At 38.7% G+C, this 18064-nt stretch overlaps 1 protein-coding gene across 1 annotated transcript in view; it reads left to right on the top strand.

Moving 5' to 3' along the window:
• Positions 1–1256: 1256 nt before the first annotated feature.
• HACD2 (3-hydroxyacyl-CoA dehydratase 2) overlaps positions 1257–18064 on the top strand; it is an 88354-nt gene continuing 71546 nt past the window's right edge. Inside the window, 4 exon segments of the mRNA XM_032480550.1 lie at positions 1257–1296; positions 1299–1425; positions 4099–4114; positions 4116–4217. Coding sequence (XP_032336441.1) covers positions 1272–1296; positions 1299–1425; positions 4099–4114; positions 4116–4217 — 270 coding nt within the window. The 5' untranslated portion in view covers positions 1257–1271.

Raw genomic sequence — 18064 nt, 5'->3', positions numbered from 1 at the left:
TCATTTGTAACTACCCTGGCCCAAACCACTATCACTATGGCCTGGATTACTGCAACAACTTCCTAATTGATAACACTTTTCACCAACTAATACATATTCTTTTTATCTGGTTCCCTCTATATAACCTTTGGGAGATGGAGGATTTGTCTTTCATTTAGTGCCAAGAACCACAAAGCAATCTCGCAGACGCTCCATAAATACTTGCTGGAAAGAGTATTTTATACCATCGCATGTACAGTAATTAATTTATGTTTATGAGTATGTGAAAACTGACCGTTAGGAGACTTTTACAAACCAAAATAAAAACCCTAGAACAAACCAGTGAATGGAAAGTGGGGTCAGCTGGTTGAAGCAGTTTCCACAAGCTGTCCCGCTTTCCTTAAGCGGACAGGTTTTCCATATATGCCAACATCCCTCTATTTTGAGCTACTGTGGGTGGAAAGCTCGTTGGACTCTGCACCTCACCCTTAGCCGACAGCCTTATCACCTCATCCTCGTCCTGCCTCGGCGACGGGCGAGCCCACGCGGCTTAGAGCTGGAAACGCTCTTGGGCACCTCCAAGCCCTCACAGACGACACTGGCTCCTAGGCCAAACGTGCGACTTTCATCGTATAGGTAAGGGGCAAACTTGTTGACCTTCACTGTACGAATAACTTAAAGTCAAAAGGCAAAAGTAATAAACCTGCGGCGACTGAACCGTCAACCTGGCTACTACTTCAGAATCTACCAGTTAAGACGAGCAACTCCCCCCAGCCTCTGGGGATGATGGGAAACGAAATCAGCGTCTATTGCCCCGACCCAAAATGGCAGGTTATTCGAACCGCGTGTATAGAGGTGAAGATACTGCCACTGGGAGAAGTGACGATAAGAAAGGAGAATGAAAGCAACATTTTCTTAATCCAACAGAGAGGCGGCAATTATACGAGAGAGAGTAACCAGGGAGGGCGAAGTAAAAACAGCAAGCCTGGCGAGGGCAGCCAAAGGCGACATTGACCTAATCCAAGATGGAGTGAGAGGTTATTATCGTCAGCGCAAAGAAGGCGGTGATTACCCTGATCCAAGATGGCGGCGGCAACTGAGGCGAGCGGAGGGGCAAAGAGCGCCGCGAGAGTCTTTGCCCTCCTCCAAAATGGCGGCCGACGTGGGTACTGTCCCTGGCTCCGCCCCGCGGCCTCGGCCCCGCCTCCCCCTCGTCCCTCCCTCCACCGCCCTGCAGTGCCCAGTCCGGGCGGTGGTGCTCGCGCGAGGAGACTGGCCTCACGGCACTTGACATGGCGGCAGCGGCGGCGACTGCAGCGACGAAGGGAATGGGGGCGGCGGGGGCCGGGCTGGAGCCGGCGAAGCTAGCGGCTCGCGGAAGAAGAAGGGTCCGGGGCCTCTGGCCACGGCGTACCTGGTCATCTACAATGTGGTGATGACCGCGGGGTGAGGCTGGGGCCCGGGAAGGCGGGGATAGAGCTTGGCCGGGGAGGGGGCTCTGCGGCCGGCGGAGCGGCCCGGCGTAGTCCGCCGCGCGCAGTGCAGCCCCGGCGGCGGGTGTCCGGGCCCCGGCACCTGGGCGCTGAGGGCAACCGAGGCGGAATCTTCCCGGTGCCTGCCCGGAACTCTCTCCTGGGCCGGGGGTCGAGCAAGTTCCCCGGCACCGGGTGTGCCCCGAGCTGGAGTTCCGCGGCTCCAAGAGGGATTGGGGAAGGCTCCCCAGGTGCTGGTCTGGAGGGCCTTAAGAGGACAGGTGGGCTAGCCACAGGGCCAGGTCTGGAGGGCGGTGTGCAGGGCGATCCTGCAGCGCAGAGAGCCCAGGCGGCAAGTCACGAATAGCGAGGTCTTCCCCGCAAAGGGAGTGGAGGGACCGTTGGCTGCAGAGTGACCATTTATTGAGGCGGCTGTTTTCAAATTCCAGGCTGAGCTTTAATGTGAGAGGTAATGGAAACGCATTCAAAGTTTTTGCCCAGTGGCATGAGCAGGCGCGTGCTTTAGAGGAGTTTATAGACTTTTTAGGATGGATTGGGGTGGGGAAAACACTGCAGGTGGAAGGCAGAGTAACTGGGGAGGAGGGGAATAGACCCTGGAAACGGATTTTACCCCCTCTTGTTTCTCTCTCATTTCATTCCATTCCTTGTCACAGTGAGTTTTTAGTTCTAGTTGTGACACGAACTAGCTGTGTGATCTTGGATAAATCATTTTATTTCTCTGGGCCTCCATTTTTTTCACCTGTAGAAACTAGAGTTGAGCCAGATGATCTCCAAAGTTCTTCCAGTTTTTGATCCCGTAATTTTTGGTGACGAAGATCACAGGATCAGATTATTTGTTATGTCTTTTTAAATTGTATTGTAAAAGTTTTTTCTTAACCTTTTATTATGAAAAAATTCAAACAAAAATTTAAAGAACTGTATAATGAACATCTAGTTTTATTTACTTATTTTTTAAATAGGCAGTACATTGTCCAGGTGCAAAATCCAAAATATATTCAAGGGTGTACAATGAAAAAAATACTCCCTTTTACCTTCCGTTCCACCCAGAATTCCTCGAACTGGAAGGCAGATAATTTTGTGTATATTTCAGATACTAATACAAGCAAATATGTGTATACATCACCACCACCACCCTTTTAAAAATACAAATACTAATGTCATATTAGCATTTCAGCACCTTTTTTCATACACACACACACACACACATACACAAAAACATATCTTGAGAGGATCATAGGCTTTATTGCTAGTATTAGAAATAGCCAGTACTGAAACCTAGGCTCCAGGAAGTTGTAACTTACTTGACTTGCTTGAGGTCAAAGAACCAGGTAGTATTTCTGGATCTAGAACCTATTTCTCTTGACTCACAGGCCAATGAAGAAATATTAGAGATGCAAATTTTCTTGATCAGCTGAACGATCGCAGTATAATTTTAAAAGAATATTCAGGAGTGTGTATCTGTTTGTATATTTATAAATAAAATTCTCGTCATCTTAGCAAGGGCATTGATGAGAGCATTGTAATGGAGAGGGATTTTCAGGTACATTAGGGAAGAGGAAAAGAAGTCTTCATTTCTGAGCCATGAACATAGAGAATGGGGTGGAGGGTAAGGAGTGGTGTCTTAAATCAGGAAGAGAAGTTGGGGTTGTGAGAATAAAGTAAGCTTTTTTTTCGAGGCTGCTAATGCTGGACCAGTTACACCATTAAGGAATTAATTTCTTCTTTTACAAACTCTTGCTTGTTTCTAGAAATAACAGAGACCACATACCTCATTGCCTAGTTAAGATTGTACATATAAATAAATCTATTACCACCTTCAAGGAGACATACCTTAATAAAGGTCTATTTTTTCATTATGGAACCTAACAAATAAAAAGTTCCATAATGAACTTTTTCCATAATGAAATTTCTCAGGAAATTGATTTTGAAGGACAGTAGAATAGAAAAATTTTGAAGGACAGTGGAACAGAAATGTAACGTTCTGAGCCATATGCTTAAGTGCTTCCCTGTTTTGTGTTTTATATTGATCTTTCTTTATATCAGTCTTTCTTTACTGAATTGATTTTGGGAAACTCAGCTAAAAATAAAACCTCGTATTCTTTAAAAAAAAAAGTATTTGTATGTCATTTGCAATCTTTTAAAATAATAGATTTTAAAGTATGGGTATGTTTCAGTGAGATTCTTGTATAAATAGTTTAAAACATCTTCCTTCCACCCTGTTGTTATTACAGACTCTTTTAACTGCACAGGGTGTTTAAAATTTTCCCTGAGTGGTATTTTTCTCTTGTCTTGGACTTTCTGGCACCTGATTTAGCTGTTCAAGGACCTAATTTAGCTTATTCCCTTCCTCTGGCCTTGTTCTCAACAGGCAAATTTGCCAAAAGGCTGAGCTCCAGATGGGTGAGGTGCCACTGTACTTTTGCAGAAAGCACTCTTGGCAGGGTGCTGTTGGTGGTGCAACATTTCTGTGCATTACATACAGTTGGCACTTGAAAGTAGTAGTTGATAAATCTAGGGCACTGATTCTTGAGGTCACCTTTAGCAGTATCTGTCATTGCCATATCTTTATATTATAATCCTACTTAACCTTTTTTTTTTTTTTTTTCCTGATTGCTCTTTTTCTTAGGTGGCTCGTTATAGCCTGTTGGTCTGGTCAGAGCATACCTGGCTAAGGGTAGCTATCATAGCCTTTATTATTCCATTGAAAAGCCTTTGAAATTCTTCCAAACTGGAGCCTTATTGGAGGTGGGTCCTGAGATTTGTTGTTGATTTCTTTTGTTGTCAAATGAAAAACCAGCTACCAAATTATATTGAAAGTAGCCATGTTTCTGTTGGATTTGCTTTAAATGTTGAAGAGTTGCCTCAGCATGCTATGCATAATGTTGATACTTAGTTTATGTTTTCAACATTCTAGATAAAGTAAAATTTCATTTAATTTATGTTACCTGGAATATATTTTACATTCAACTTTCATTGGAAATCAAATGAAACAAGTTTATGTTAGGTTTAAAAAAAAATTCTAAGGACATCCTAGGAAAGTGTTAGCAAACTAAGATACTCTCAGGAGCCAGGCATATAATGGAAACAGTGAAGTTGGTCAGTGTAGGATGTCAGGAGTGATAGGTATAAGAAACAGTACAGGCTGTCTAGAAGTCTCCAAAAAATATTTTAAGTGATGGTTTATTAATTTCTCTGTATTAAGGGTAATGTATATATCTAGTCCTGATTAAACATATGTTAGGATTTTTAAGTTACAAGTGATGGAAACCCAATTCAAGTTATTTTAAGCAAAAATAAGAAATTTACTCGCTTCTGTAGTTGCTAAAGATATAGGGTTAGCTCACAAAATCAAAGGAACCAGCTCAGGAATGAGAACCAAAGATTGGACATTGCTGCACTCTCTTTCCTTCCCTCATCTCTGCTCAGTTTCTATTTGATTATTGGTCTTAGGTTCTCCTGCTGCAGATTGCCTTCTCCACATGGTGGGAATCCGAGAGAGAGTTTATTTTTCTCATCTGTGTCACACTTCTAGGGAAGGATTCTGATTGGCCTTATTTAAACCAACCACTCTTAACAGTGACGTGAGATACTTGATTAGTCAGGCTTAGGACACATGCCCGTCCTCTGGCCACGGGATTGTAGACTTTGTTAATGGAAAAGGGGGATGGGATAGCTTTGGGCACACACAACAGCTGCCAAGTTCATTGTGGTGAAAGATCTTCAGGTTGCATAGAGACCTGGTATTCAGTTTCATTTCGTTTAGCCTCTAGGCCAAGCCTGTTGGAACATTCAGAAGGATATTTAAGAAATATCTCCATGAAATAAGATGTATTACCTCAACTTGTCACCCTCATGTCTGAAAGCAGAAAGTTGTAATTTTTGATTTGTTTCTCTCAGAGAGCAGAGAGATTTCAATACTGTCCATACTTGTACATTTAAGGTAGATGGTATGATGAAATGAGCTTCCAGCTGGAGTCTGAGTGTCCTTGTTCTAAGCATGCTGATTTTACCAACTTACTTTGTGAATTTGGGCAACTCTTGTCCACCTCATTTTCTCATTAGTTAAATAATTAGACTAAAGTAGATCTGTAAAGTCCCTTTCTGCCCTAACAGTTTGAATTTGAGGAAACTTTAGCAAATTCTAGTGTGGGCCATATTTTAAACTGAGGCTTAAATTTTTTTTTTGGAAAGGGGCATTAGTACATAAGTAGCACTTGTCTCTTAGAGCTTTGGTCTCATAGTTCTCTCAAGCTACAGAATGCAAGTTAGGGGTCAAAACCATCAGAAATGGCCTCAGTGCTTGATACAGTAAGATGTTGTACCCAACTGGAATACTTCAGTAATTTAATAATAATTTAAACGTGATTATGTCTCTGTAAGACTTGGTAATATTAGAGGTATAATTTTTGAAATTTAGGGATATCCTTCACTTATATGTGGAATGTATTTTTTAAAAATGATACAAATGAGCTTATTTACAAAACGGAAATAGACTCACAGACAGAAAACAAACTATGGTTACCAGAGGGTAGGGGGTCAGAGGAGGGATAAATTAGGAGTTTGGGATTAACATATATACACTACTGTGTGTAAAATAGATAAACAAGGACCTACTGTATAGCACCAGGAACTATATTCAATATATTGTAATAAGCTTTAATGGAAAAGAATCTGAAAAAGAATATATATATGCATATACATAACTGACCCACTTTGCTGTACACCTGAAACTAATAGAACATTGTAAATCAACTATACTTCAATAAAAATAAATAATTTTTTTTAATGTAATGATACCTTAGGGAAGGTAGTGACATTATATAGTGTGATACCGTATCCACTTGGGAACTAAGTCTCAGACTTGGAAGGATTAGTCTGTTTATCCCTGTAGAATTTTTGATAGGAATTTAAGAAAATATTTTGGAGTTTTGGTTTTATCTTTGTTATCCCCATTAAGAACCAATTAGGTGACAAATCCTGGATTTGATTTTGGGAAAAGGACTCCACAAAATGAATGATGACTCCCAGGAATCTGCTGGGAATTAGCTTTGCAGATGGTAGTGATGGTAGTAGAGCTCTCAACCTGGAACAAGAGAGCAGACTCACTAGAACTGCATTTCCTAAGCTGTCCGTTAAGGAATTGCCTACCCAACCTGCATGGTGTAATAATTACATGTGCTTAGTGTTGTTTAATTACAGGTAGGTTATCCTTATGGGAATTATTAGTGCTTGACAGTATATCCTGTTTATAGGAGGAAAAAAATGAGTCCAGGGAGGTCAGCTATTCATATCTCTGTATGAATATTCTGAATAATAATCTGTATGAGTATTCTTTAGAAGGTTCTGTGGAGTTTGCTGAAAAAGGAAGTAGAGATTACTAGTTTTCAAGAAACTTCATATCCTCTTAGGAAAATATAACACTTCTGCTTTTTCAAAAATTTAAGAATATTTACTAAGCAAATGTGAATGAGCATGTAGTAGTGTAATACAGAAAAACAATTTAGTTTCTGAGGAAATTAAATGATTTTTTTATAAAACAGGTATAAAGATATATTGTTTGTGATAAAATAATTTAGCTTTTTAATAAAATAGACAGAAATCCTAATTCCACCCCCCATACTCATCCAAGAATGTCTTGAGTATTTTTTATAGGTAATTTTTCAAAATATTCCACAAGGTGATCATTAAGTATGTGTTTGAGTCGCTGTAATGGGTGCTGTGGCGGTTGAGCCCTCACTAATAAAGACATTAAAATCTTACTGGGTAGATGATTATATTAGGGTCCTTGCATGGAGATTATAGAAACCTTCTTAACTGACTTAAACTGTAAGGGGAATTGACTATAAGTTATAGTATGTCCAATGGAATCCAGGGCAGGGATGCAGCTGGGCCTTAGGAATGGCCTGGAGCACCAAAGGGATCCCAGGAGCTCTTGCATTGTCTCTTGTCTTTGCTGTCCTCTTTCTTTGTCTGTGATCAGAGTTCTTTCTCTCTACTAGCTCCTCTTTCTCTGATTCCTCTCTTCTTGCAGACTGGTTTTTTGGTTTCTTAGTCTACATGGCAGACAATGGTAACAGAAAACTCCTGAGATTATTTCTGCTGTCAAGAGAGCAGCTAATTAAAAACAATCTTTTATTTTCATTTCCATATTCTGGATGAAGGGCCTAATTTGTCTAGTTTGAATCAGGTGCTTATTCCTGGACCAGTCACCTATGGACAAGAGCAGATCACATTAACCATAGAGAAGTTAGAGAGAAGAGAAAAGTGGAGCTAGGCAGCAAGCCCACGAAATATTTACCAAAGTACAGGGACACAGTACAGTGAAGATGATAATGTATGCAATGATTTGTAAATTGATAGAAAGTAAAATACTTATAACTTTGTGGGCCAAGAGATCAGTGTGTGAATACATACAGTGTGTCTTGAGTTGAATCTTGAGTAATCCTGAGAGCTAATTAACATAGCTAGCAAAAACATATTTTTAAATGCCATTCATAAATAAATAAAATAATCTTCATACCATAAAATGAATAAATTACTGGTACTTGTTATAACATGGATGAATCTTTAAAACATGCTTTGTGAAAGAAGCCAGAAACAAAAAGCCACATGTTGTTTGATTCCATTTATATGAAATGTCCAGAATAGGCAAATTCATAGAGATAGTAGATTAATGGTTACAATGGGTTGTAGGGAGGAGAGAATGGGGAGTGACTGCCAATGGGTACAGGATTTCTTTTTAAGGTGATGAAAATATTCTTGAGTTAGATGATGGTGTAGTTGCACAACCTTGGGAATATAATTAAAAATCACTGAATTATACACTTTAAATAGGTGAAATTTTCTGATGTGTGAATTATATCTCAATTTTTTTTAAATGCCATTCATCTGTAATGAGCTATGGGTAAGATTTCTTTTTAGTTCATTCTTTTTTTTTGGATCCATGATATTCATGGATAAGGACAGACTATCTTTCTAGCTTTGTTAGAGGTGAGGTGAAGATTAGAAGTTAGTGGATTGATGCCATTTTATGGCACTTTAAAATTATTTCTAAGAGAATTTGGATTTCTAAATAGATTTAGTTAACATAAGACTGTGATTATAGCAAAGACACTTTCAAATACTCGTAAGTGGATGTGCCTCTGTCATTGACAGTGAGGATTCCAATAGGTTAAGTATGGCTCTGCGAAGTCATTAATTGTTGAGACTGATACAAACCATCTTCAACCTATGTACATTGCTCTATGTATCATTTTCCTGCCAGTGTCCATCTTTGAATGGCTAATGGACCACAGGCACTCCCTTTCCGTCTCATTCTCTTCCAGGTATTTCTAATGCTTGGAACTCTCTCATTTACAGAAAGAAGGAAAAAACAGATTTCACTTGTTATCTTTTCCTAGAGTTGATTTAGGGCTGGATCTGAAAAGCAGATCTGGTTCTGGAGAAGTGGTGAAGGAGAGGAGACAGCTTTTGTCGTTTCCTAAGCCCAATCCCTATATTCTGGTCTAACTCATCATGCCTCACCTCACAACTCTCTTCAGGTCCTTTAATGAAATATTTAGGAAACTGAGTTTGGATGTTTTCTAAAATATAGCAAACTGTTGAGAACCTGTAATGTCCTTAAGAAGAGGGTTCCCATCTCGTCTCCCTGCCAGGTTTTGTCTTTTTACCTCAATTACTGGATGATTTTTTTCCACATAGATACTAGGTGGTTGGGCTCTGTGGCGTTATTAATACAGTTATACACTTTAGGCACATTATATGGTAAGTTTGCTTTTCTAAACTCTTCTGGGGACATAAGTATCATCTGTAATATTTTTCCTCCTTGGGAAAACATGCTGATTTCTCAATAATAATAATTTTTAAAAGGAGCTCCTGAACACAAGCTGTATGCACATTTTAGACTACCTTTATTCTGAGGACTTGTTTGGAGAAAACACACCTCTAAAAGAGACTTCTGGAAAGCTAGCAGAGCGAGTTATAGTGGGGTTACCTAACACAAACAGGAATGACAACAAACCCTGACAAACCAGCTTCAGAAAACCAGAGGGAAATAGAACTTAGGTATAGTTAATGAGTGTCACAACATGAGAACAGAAGAGGGAGACTGTGGAAAACAGGAGTCCACCCACACAGGCCTCACTGCTTGACAACTCAGGCAAATAGAAGCAAATTGATATGGTATTCAGAGAAGACAGGTAACGCTGTAGAAAGGAATGTGCTGAAATTTAAAAAAAAGAACTGAAAATATCAATAGTGGCCGTTCAGGGCAGGAAGGAGACCACAATGCAGAGAAATAGGTGATACATATTGAAGGGTCAAGAAAGGCAGGAGTTCTCAGTTACAGTCTGAGAGCGGAATCCGTCGGAACTGTTCATAGTGTACCCTTTGAATGTAAAACAGGACATTACAAAATAGGTAGTGCCAAGCATATCAGAGATATTATGTGTTGAGGGACTAGCTAATGCATGAGTGACTGTCCAGCAGAAAAGCAAAATACACAGGAAGAGTAGTGAAACTTGACAGAGTAGTAGTAGAGTAGAACCAAGAAATCTAGAAAACAGATTGAAGTATACAGCCTGTCAAAAAGTAAGGCTACCAGAAGTGGAGAAGATTGAAACGCATAACTCAGAACAGTCAGGCAAAATTCTAGAAAACTCTTCTGAACTGAAAGCCCATCTCAGTGTGGTTATTGGGAGTATATGAAGTCCCACACAGGATCTGTTTCTTGAAACAGGTCCTTCCTTTCCTGGACACTTATTTGTTAAATTTTTAAATTTAAAAGGTATGTGAAGCCAGCAGAAAAAATAAAATCTTAAAATATAATAGTAAAATAACTTGGAACCTTAGACTTTGAAAAATAAAAAAATTCACATGAAGCTAGGAAAAAGCATCAGATTCCTGAATAATAGACCATGCGGTTTCCTACAGATGGAGACTTTTTTAAAAAAATTGAAGTATAGTTGATAAACAATGTTGTGTTAGTTTATGGTGTACAGCATAGTGATTCAGTTACATGTATATATATTCTTTTTCATATTTTTATTATAGGCTATTAGAAGCTATTGAATATTTTCCCCTGTGTTATGCGGTAGAACCTTGTTTATTTTGTATATAGTAGTTTGTATCTGTTAATCCCATACTCCCAGTTTATCCCTCTCCCTCCCTTCCCCTTTGGTAACCATAAGTTTGTTTTCTATGTCTGTGAGTCTGTTTCTGTTTTGTAAATAAGTTCATTTGTGTCATTTTTTTAGATTCCACATAATAAGTGATATCATATGGTATTTGTCTTTCTCTGTCTGACTTACTTCACTTAATGTGGTGATCTCTAGGTTCATCCCTGTTGCTGCAAATGGCATTGTTTCATTCTTCTTTGTGGCTGAGTAGTATTCCATTGTGTATATATACCATAGCTTCTTTATCCAGTCATCTGTCGATGGACATTTAGGTTGCTTCCACATCATGGCTGTTGTAAATAGTGCTGCTTTGAACATTGGGGTGCATGTATATTTTCAAGTTGGAGTTTTCTCCAGATATATGTCCAGGAGTGGGGTTGCTGGATCATACGGTAACTCTATTTTTAGTTTTTCATACGGTTAGAAACATTTTGAAAATACCTACAAAAAGTAATAGAACTTTGAAAGAACATTAGCAAGGGATTTTTCACTGTTGTATAAGTAAATAAAATTAATCAGGTCTTTAGACTAGCACTATCCAGTAGAACTTTCTGCAATGATCATGTTCCAAATCTGTGCTGTCTGATACAGTAGCCGCTAGTCACATGTGGCTGTTGAGCTGAGTTGTTAGTTTTATTTGTTTTTAACTTAAATTTAAATGGGCACATGTGGCCAGTAACCACTGCATTGATAGCAAAGCTTTAGACCATGATACAGATTGCATGGTGTCCAGTGTGGAATTTCATAAGAGATTTCAGATTTTACCAGGGTAAAATGAAGTGGGTAGGAAGGTAAACAAAGGAAGACAAATTTAGTGCTATAAATTTTAAGTCACAACAGAGTTTATAGACTTCTTAATTCATATGATGAAAATAATGAGAATAATTATGAAAGTGTGGCGAGGTTTTCAGGTTAGGAAAATCAAGAGAAAAACAAATTGCAGATATTGGAAAAGGTGTGGAAGGATACATATCAGACTATTACTAACTAGTGTTTACCTTTGTGGAGGGTTGTGGTATTTGGGGGGAATAAAAGGAAATTTCTGCTTTTTATTCTATACACTTTAGTGTGCTTTTACATATCACTTTGTGAATCTTAAAATTAAAAGGAAAGATGTGATATAACATAAGTATGTAATAAAATATAATAGAAAACAAAGTGAATGAGGAAAATAAGATTAAAAAGTTTTTTGAAAAAGAAAGAAAATAGACAGCTTAGATAGGTTATCTTTTGATTTAAAGTGAAGTACAGAATTTACATCTGTTAAAAAAAGAAAAAGATAGTAGCAATGATAACAAACCTATAGGATGATCGAGTATAGCACAAATGCATTGTTTCTAATGTTTATGTAAATAGACTCATTAATTTTATCAAAATAAAAAGGTAGAAGTGGTGGTTACTAGTTTAAAAAGCAAAATTCTACAATCTGTTGCCTTTAAAAGACTGATTTACACTTACTAAAGGACAGACCAATTCCTAGGACCAAGCATACCAGAAAAGCAAGACTGTCTAGTCACAGCATAAGATAAAGTTGATTTTAGAGCAGAAGCCAAAGAGAAACTTGCCAAGTTCACAATTTGTCATACAGAAGGAACATGGGAGACACATGCTGGTAGAATGTGTTGATGGGTGAATGATTATCATAGAAAAGCTGGCAGAAATGGCTAAAGAATTAAAAATAGAATTGTACTTGAGAGGAGTCACAGCATATGTAAAAGAACACTGGAGATGAGAAATTTGGGTACTAAGTCTTGATTTTGCCACTTGGTCTCAACCTCTCTGCAGTGAATATGCTGGATTAGATGATCTTAGCATTTTTTCCCAGTTTTAAGTTCTATGAGGCTTTAATATTTTATAATCAGAATATGAAAATAAAGCAGGCAATGATTAAAAAAATTACAGAATATAGCATGAAAGGTATGATTAAGTGACAGAAAAAATAATGGTAATTAAGGAAATTTACCTATTTCCTCTTTTAAACATGGGTATAAAAGGATTTTGAAGACAAATTTGGACTGAAACCTTTGAGAGAGCCCAGTAAATACCCTCTTTTTCTTACTTATGTTCTGAACGTTGACAACTCAGGGGAATAGCATAAGGATCCTAAAAATTACCTGTATTAGTCATAGAGGCCTAGCTGGAGGCTATACATTAGTGTGCAAGCCAAATGGGTTTGAACTCCAGAATTAGACTCACCAGTCTGCTGGCTCCAGGCAGCAAGCGGCCAGGGCAGCATGGAGGAAACAAGAGAACTCAGGGTTCTTTGTGGAAACCGTAGGGTGGAGCCGAGTTGAACACGCCCCATTTATTTTAACCAAATCTACTGCTCAGTTGACTCATCCTTCCTTTCCGGGGTAAAGTGATTAACAGGTGGGGAAAGACCAGAAATATTTGGGAGAAAAGCATTATGAAGCCACAGGAGAGGGGAAAGGTGTTCCTCTCTGATCATAAGTGCTATATATTCATTGTAGAAAAAAAATCCAGATAAATATAAAGAAAGAAGAGCATTCTTGTCATAAACTTACTACCTAAAGATAACCACTGTTAACATTATTGGTGTCTGTCTTTCAAGGCTACATGTTATTATATAGGTATTATATAGGTATATAGGTATTATTAGATAAAATTGAATCATACATATGTATAGTGTGATAAAACTAGCCAAATACTGGTAGACATAACCCAAATTAGCTCTGGCCCTCTCCACAGTAATGTGAGTGTAGTAGTCATGCCTTGTAGAGCTGCCCAGCTCAGGGGATTTTATTCTCTCTGGAAGTTTTCCCAGTTGTACTAGACACATAGCTGCATATACCCCTAACTACCTCTCAGGCCATAGGTGGCTGATCCAGGAGTGCGCACCTGGCCCAAACTGGACTGGTCAGACTTTCCCGCAAGAATCTGGAATTTCTAATTGAAAGACAGAATTGGAACTCAAGGTAGCAGAATGAATAAATTCATGAATGAAAGCTGCTTGGGTTCCTATTCCTCTTGAGACTTGCTAAACTTTTTTGGACTTTGTTGTTGTTGTTTTACCTTGGATTAAAAATGAAACTGAAGGGTAAGTAGACAGCACAGAAGACTTTGAGGGCAGTGAACTACTCTGTATAATACTGTAATGGTGGGCACATGTCATTATACATTTGTCCAAGCCCATAGAATGTACAAAAGCAACACTGAACCCTCAGCTGTGGACTCTGAATGATGTCAGTGTTGGTTCATTAATTGTAACAAATGTACCACTCTGATAAGGGATGTGGATAGTTGGGGAGGCTATGTGTGAGTCAGGGCAAGGAGTATATGGGAAATCTGTACCTTCCTCTCAATTTTGCTGTGAACCTAAAACTACTCTTTAAAAAGTGAAGTCTTCTTTAAAAAATGAAACTGAACAAATTTGTTTGTAACTTACAAAAATAATTTCCTTAGTGCAAGGCTTAGAAACTTTTTCAAAAAAGATGTTTCCAAATAGCTTGTTGTGAAAAAGTGACATTCAACATTGAGGTTGAATTTTTAAACTAAAATGAGCTTATTGCCAGTAGGTGGAAATGGAAAGGGTTCAAGAGGAGAGAGAAAATTATGACATATTTTCAAGGGAGATTTTGAATATGGCAGGTCTTCTGAATTTATTCCGATGATGTATGCTTATTTTAGTCCAGTGATTCTCAGTAGATCTCAACAAGAGCAACACAACCCCTCTAGAATGTGCTTTGGAAAGTTGTGAGGGTATTTTGCAGTGAAGGTTTGTTCTGTAACCCCCTGACTTTTGTGTATATACCATGGGCTGACCCCTACACAAATATAAACTTGATAGTTTTGTAGTACATACTAACACTAAAAAATCTTCATGAGAAATTAAACAAAAAGCCTATTAAGTTAGAAGAAGTTTGTTTTATATTTTCTCTTGCTGCATGACAAAATATCATAAACTTAGCAGCTTAAAACAGCACTCGTCCTATGCGCAGCACCCAGGCAGGGGTGGGTCCGAGACCTGAATCCGCAACATGGGGCTCCGCAACCTCCTGGGCAGGACTGAGACTTGTTGACAGCCAGAGGCAGATAGTATCTTTCTGCCCTGGCACCTCAGAGAACTCGGGCTGCCAAGACAAACAAGGAGCTGAGATTTGGCACAGAGCAGGGGCAGGGCTGTTCCACGGTCTTCCCCGAGCCCGCCTATGGGGGTGCTGACCTGAGCTGCACAGAGCAATGGAGACACTGGCGTTGGGAGAGGGCAGGCGGCCACCCACCTTTCCGGCAGGAATGCAGCAGCTGACCACGGTGCCTGGAGGGGCACTATCCACCCACCTGCCTCGCTCGAGCACAGCATCTGACTGCAGCATCCAGAGGAGGAGTGACCCGCCCGCTCTCTGGCCACAGTGCCAGAGAGGTAGGAGCAAGATGAAGAAGCAGAGGAACCACTCCCAATTAAAAGATCAAGAGAAATCCCCTGAAAGCATGATCAAGGAAACAGACATTGATGGCCTACTTAGATCAAGATTTCAAAAAAGGAGTGATCAAAGTACTGAAGGAACTAAAAGAAATAGTGTTTAGAGATATAAAATATGTAAAAAATGAAATAGAAACTATAAAGAAGAACCAAGTAGAATTAGTAAATTCATTTGCTGAGATGAGAGCTGACCTAAAGGCTGTGCAAAGCAGACTAGAAAATGTAGAGGAACGAATAAGTGACCTAGAAGACAGGACAACAGAAAGCACCCAATCAGAACAGCTGAGAGAAAAACAAATAAAAACAATTAAAACAATGTAAGGGACCTATAGGATAATATAAAGCGTGCCAATCTACGCATAATAGGGGCTCCAGAAGGAGAAGAAAGAACAAAGGGGATTGAAAAGGTATTTGAAGAAATCATGACTGAAAACTTCCCAAACCTAAAGAAGGAATCAGATATCCAAGTACAGGAGGCTCAGAGGGTCCCAAACAGGAAGAACCCAAACAGACCCACACCAAGACATATCATCATCAAGATGGCCAGAGTAAAGGATAAAGAAATGACCCTAAAGGCAGCAAGAGAAAAACAAAGAGTGAGTTACAAGGGAAGCCCCATAAGGCTCTCAGCTGATTTCTCTACACAAACACTACAGGCCAGAAGGGAGTGACAAGATACATTCAAAGTCCTGAATGAAGAAAAGATGCAGCCTAGGATACTCTATGCAGCAAGGGTATCCTTTAGAATAGAAGGAGAGAGAAAGAACTTCAGAGACAAGCAAAAACTGAAAGAGTTTAGCAACACTAAACCCACGCTAAAAGGAGTATTGACAGGTCTACTCTAAATAGAAAAGAAGCAGGATGCTACAAAAATGAGAAACTCATAACTGGAAAGGAGATAACTACCATGAATTACAAATAGGATAAACACAAAATTTTAAAAGAAGACATCTAAATCATTAAGAGTGGGAGAGGGAAGCAAGGAAAGCCACTGTGGAAGACAGTATGGAGATTCCTCAAAAGACTAGGAATAGACTTATGATAGGACCCAGGAATCCCACTCCTGGGCATATATCCAGAAGGAACCCTACTTCAAAATGACACCTGCACCCGAATGTTCATAGCAGCACTATTTACAATAGCCAAGACATGGAAGCAGCCTAGATGTCCATCAACAGATGACTGGATAAAGAAGGTGTGATATATTTATATAATGGAATACTATTCAGCCGCAAAACCCGACAACAGAACGCCATTTGCAGCAACATGGATGTTTCTGGAGAATGTCATTTTAAGTGAAGTAAGCCAGAAAGAGAAAGAAAAATACCATATGCGATCACTCTTATGTGGAATCAAAAAACAAACAAACAGACAAAACAGAAACAGACTCATAGACATAGAATACAAGCCTGTGGTTGCCAAGGGGGCGGGGGCTGGGAAGGGATAGACTGGGATTTTAAAATGTAGAATAGATAAACAAGATTATATTGTATAGCACAGGGAAATATATACAAGTTCTTGTGGTAGCTCACAGCGAAAAAAAAATGTGACAATGAATATATGTATGTTCATGTATAACTGAAAAAATGTGCTCTACACTGGAATTTGACACAGTATTGTAAAATGACTATTACTCAATAAAAAAAAGTTATAAATAAATAAATAAATAAATAAATAAATACTCCCCTTTATATGGAAAAAAAAAGTGAACCCAAGTCAAATAAAGATATCATCTCAAAATAATTGAGTAATTTGTTCACTCTGCACATTCTGTTCTGTAAGCATTGTAACATTTCCAGCTTGCATATTTAGTTGACAGAGACTTCAGTGCAATAGGGTTATTACTGCAAGAGCAGTGAAACTGATTGAAAATACGAAATAAATTTGAGATTCCTGTTCAGACTTAAACGGAGATGTGAAATGCAGGGATCTCATTCTGTTTCTTTAATACAACTATTTTAATAATATTTTATATTATCTTTTTTAAAATCACTACATCTTTTCAGTTTTATCCTAAAACTATCCCTAGTCTATTATACAACTACTTTATCGTCTCTTGCTTTACTGTTTTTTGTCTAATCCATCTTTTTTTCTTTTTTGCACCATTCAAAGAATGTTATCTGCAAGTTCTTTTTACAGACTAGACAGATTTTACGTCTCAGTGGCATTTCAAGGCAGAAGGACAAATTTTCGGTGATTCTGCCTTCCTACCCTATCCCAAGACATAATCTAGGGGATTATTTTGACTCCACACTTACAAATAAGACCTAGCTTCATTCATGACGATGTCGTGCTTCTTCGTTTTCTCTGCTTTGTTATTTACTTGGCATATGATTTTAACTTCAGTTAAGACTATTTCCCTATGTCCATTATTATCTTAATACTATTTTACTAGTGTTGGTCTGTACCTCTGCTCTTTTATTTTCCTATACTTGTCCGGAGTGCTTTCTGATACTCTTACTTTTAAATTCAAATTTATTCACCCTAAGTTGGTACATACGTCTGACTGCTTCATTACGTCATTATGTCCCAAGCAGTTAAGTGTGGAAATACATATTTTTTAAAATATACAACTTTCTTTTTATTTCTTCTTTATATACCAGTTAGGACGTTGTTTGTTTTAATTTTTGTGTAGGTAAGTTTTATCATCTATGAATTTTACTTCAGGTTAGTAAAGGAGGCATCATAAAATACATGTGATTCTATTGGGGAGATTGGGTCTAAAAGGACTAAGATCTGTTCTGTCACACAAAGAAATCTTGATGGGCCTTGAGTGTTACATATCCTGTTCTGCAGTGTCCTGTTGTACATCAGCAGCCTGGATGTCTTGCTACATACATGAATGGAATAGGTTTTCTGTCGTATCTCAGGGGATGCTCATCACTCATCTTTCATTCCATTTCATTTTAATCAGCACGTATCTTAGTTTTCCTCAACTTTGCAGCAAGAGGTTCAGCTTATCTTGTAACATTCAG

The sequence above is a fragment of the Camelus ferus genome, chromosome 1 (assembly GCF_009834535.1).
Source record: "Camelus ferus isolate YT-003-E chromosome 1, BCGSAC_Cfer_1.0, whole genome shotgun sequence".
In the NCBI taxonomy this organism is placed as follows: Eukaryota; Metazoa; Chordata; class Mammalia; order Artiodactyla; family Camelidae; genus Camelus; species Camelus ferus.
Note: the sequence above shows the minus strand (reverse complement) of the source record. Positions and strands in the feature narration are given on the sequence as shown.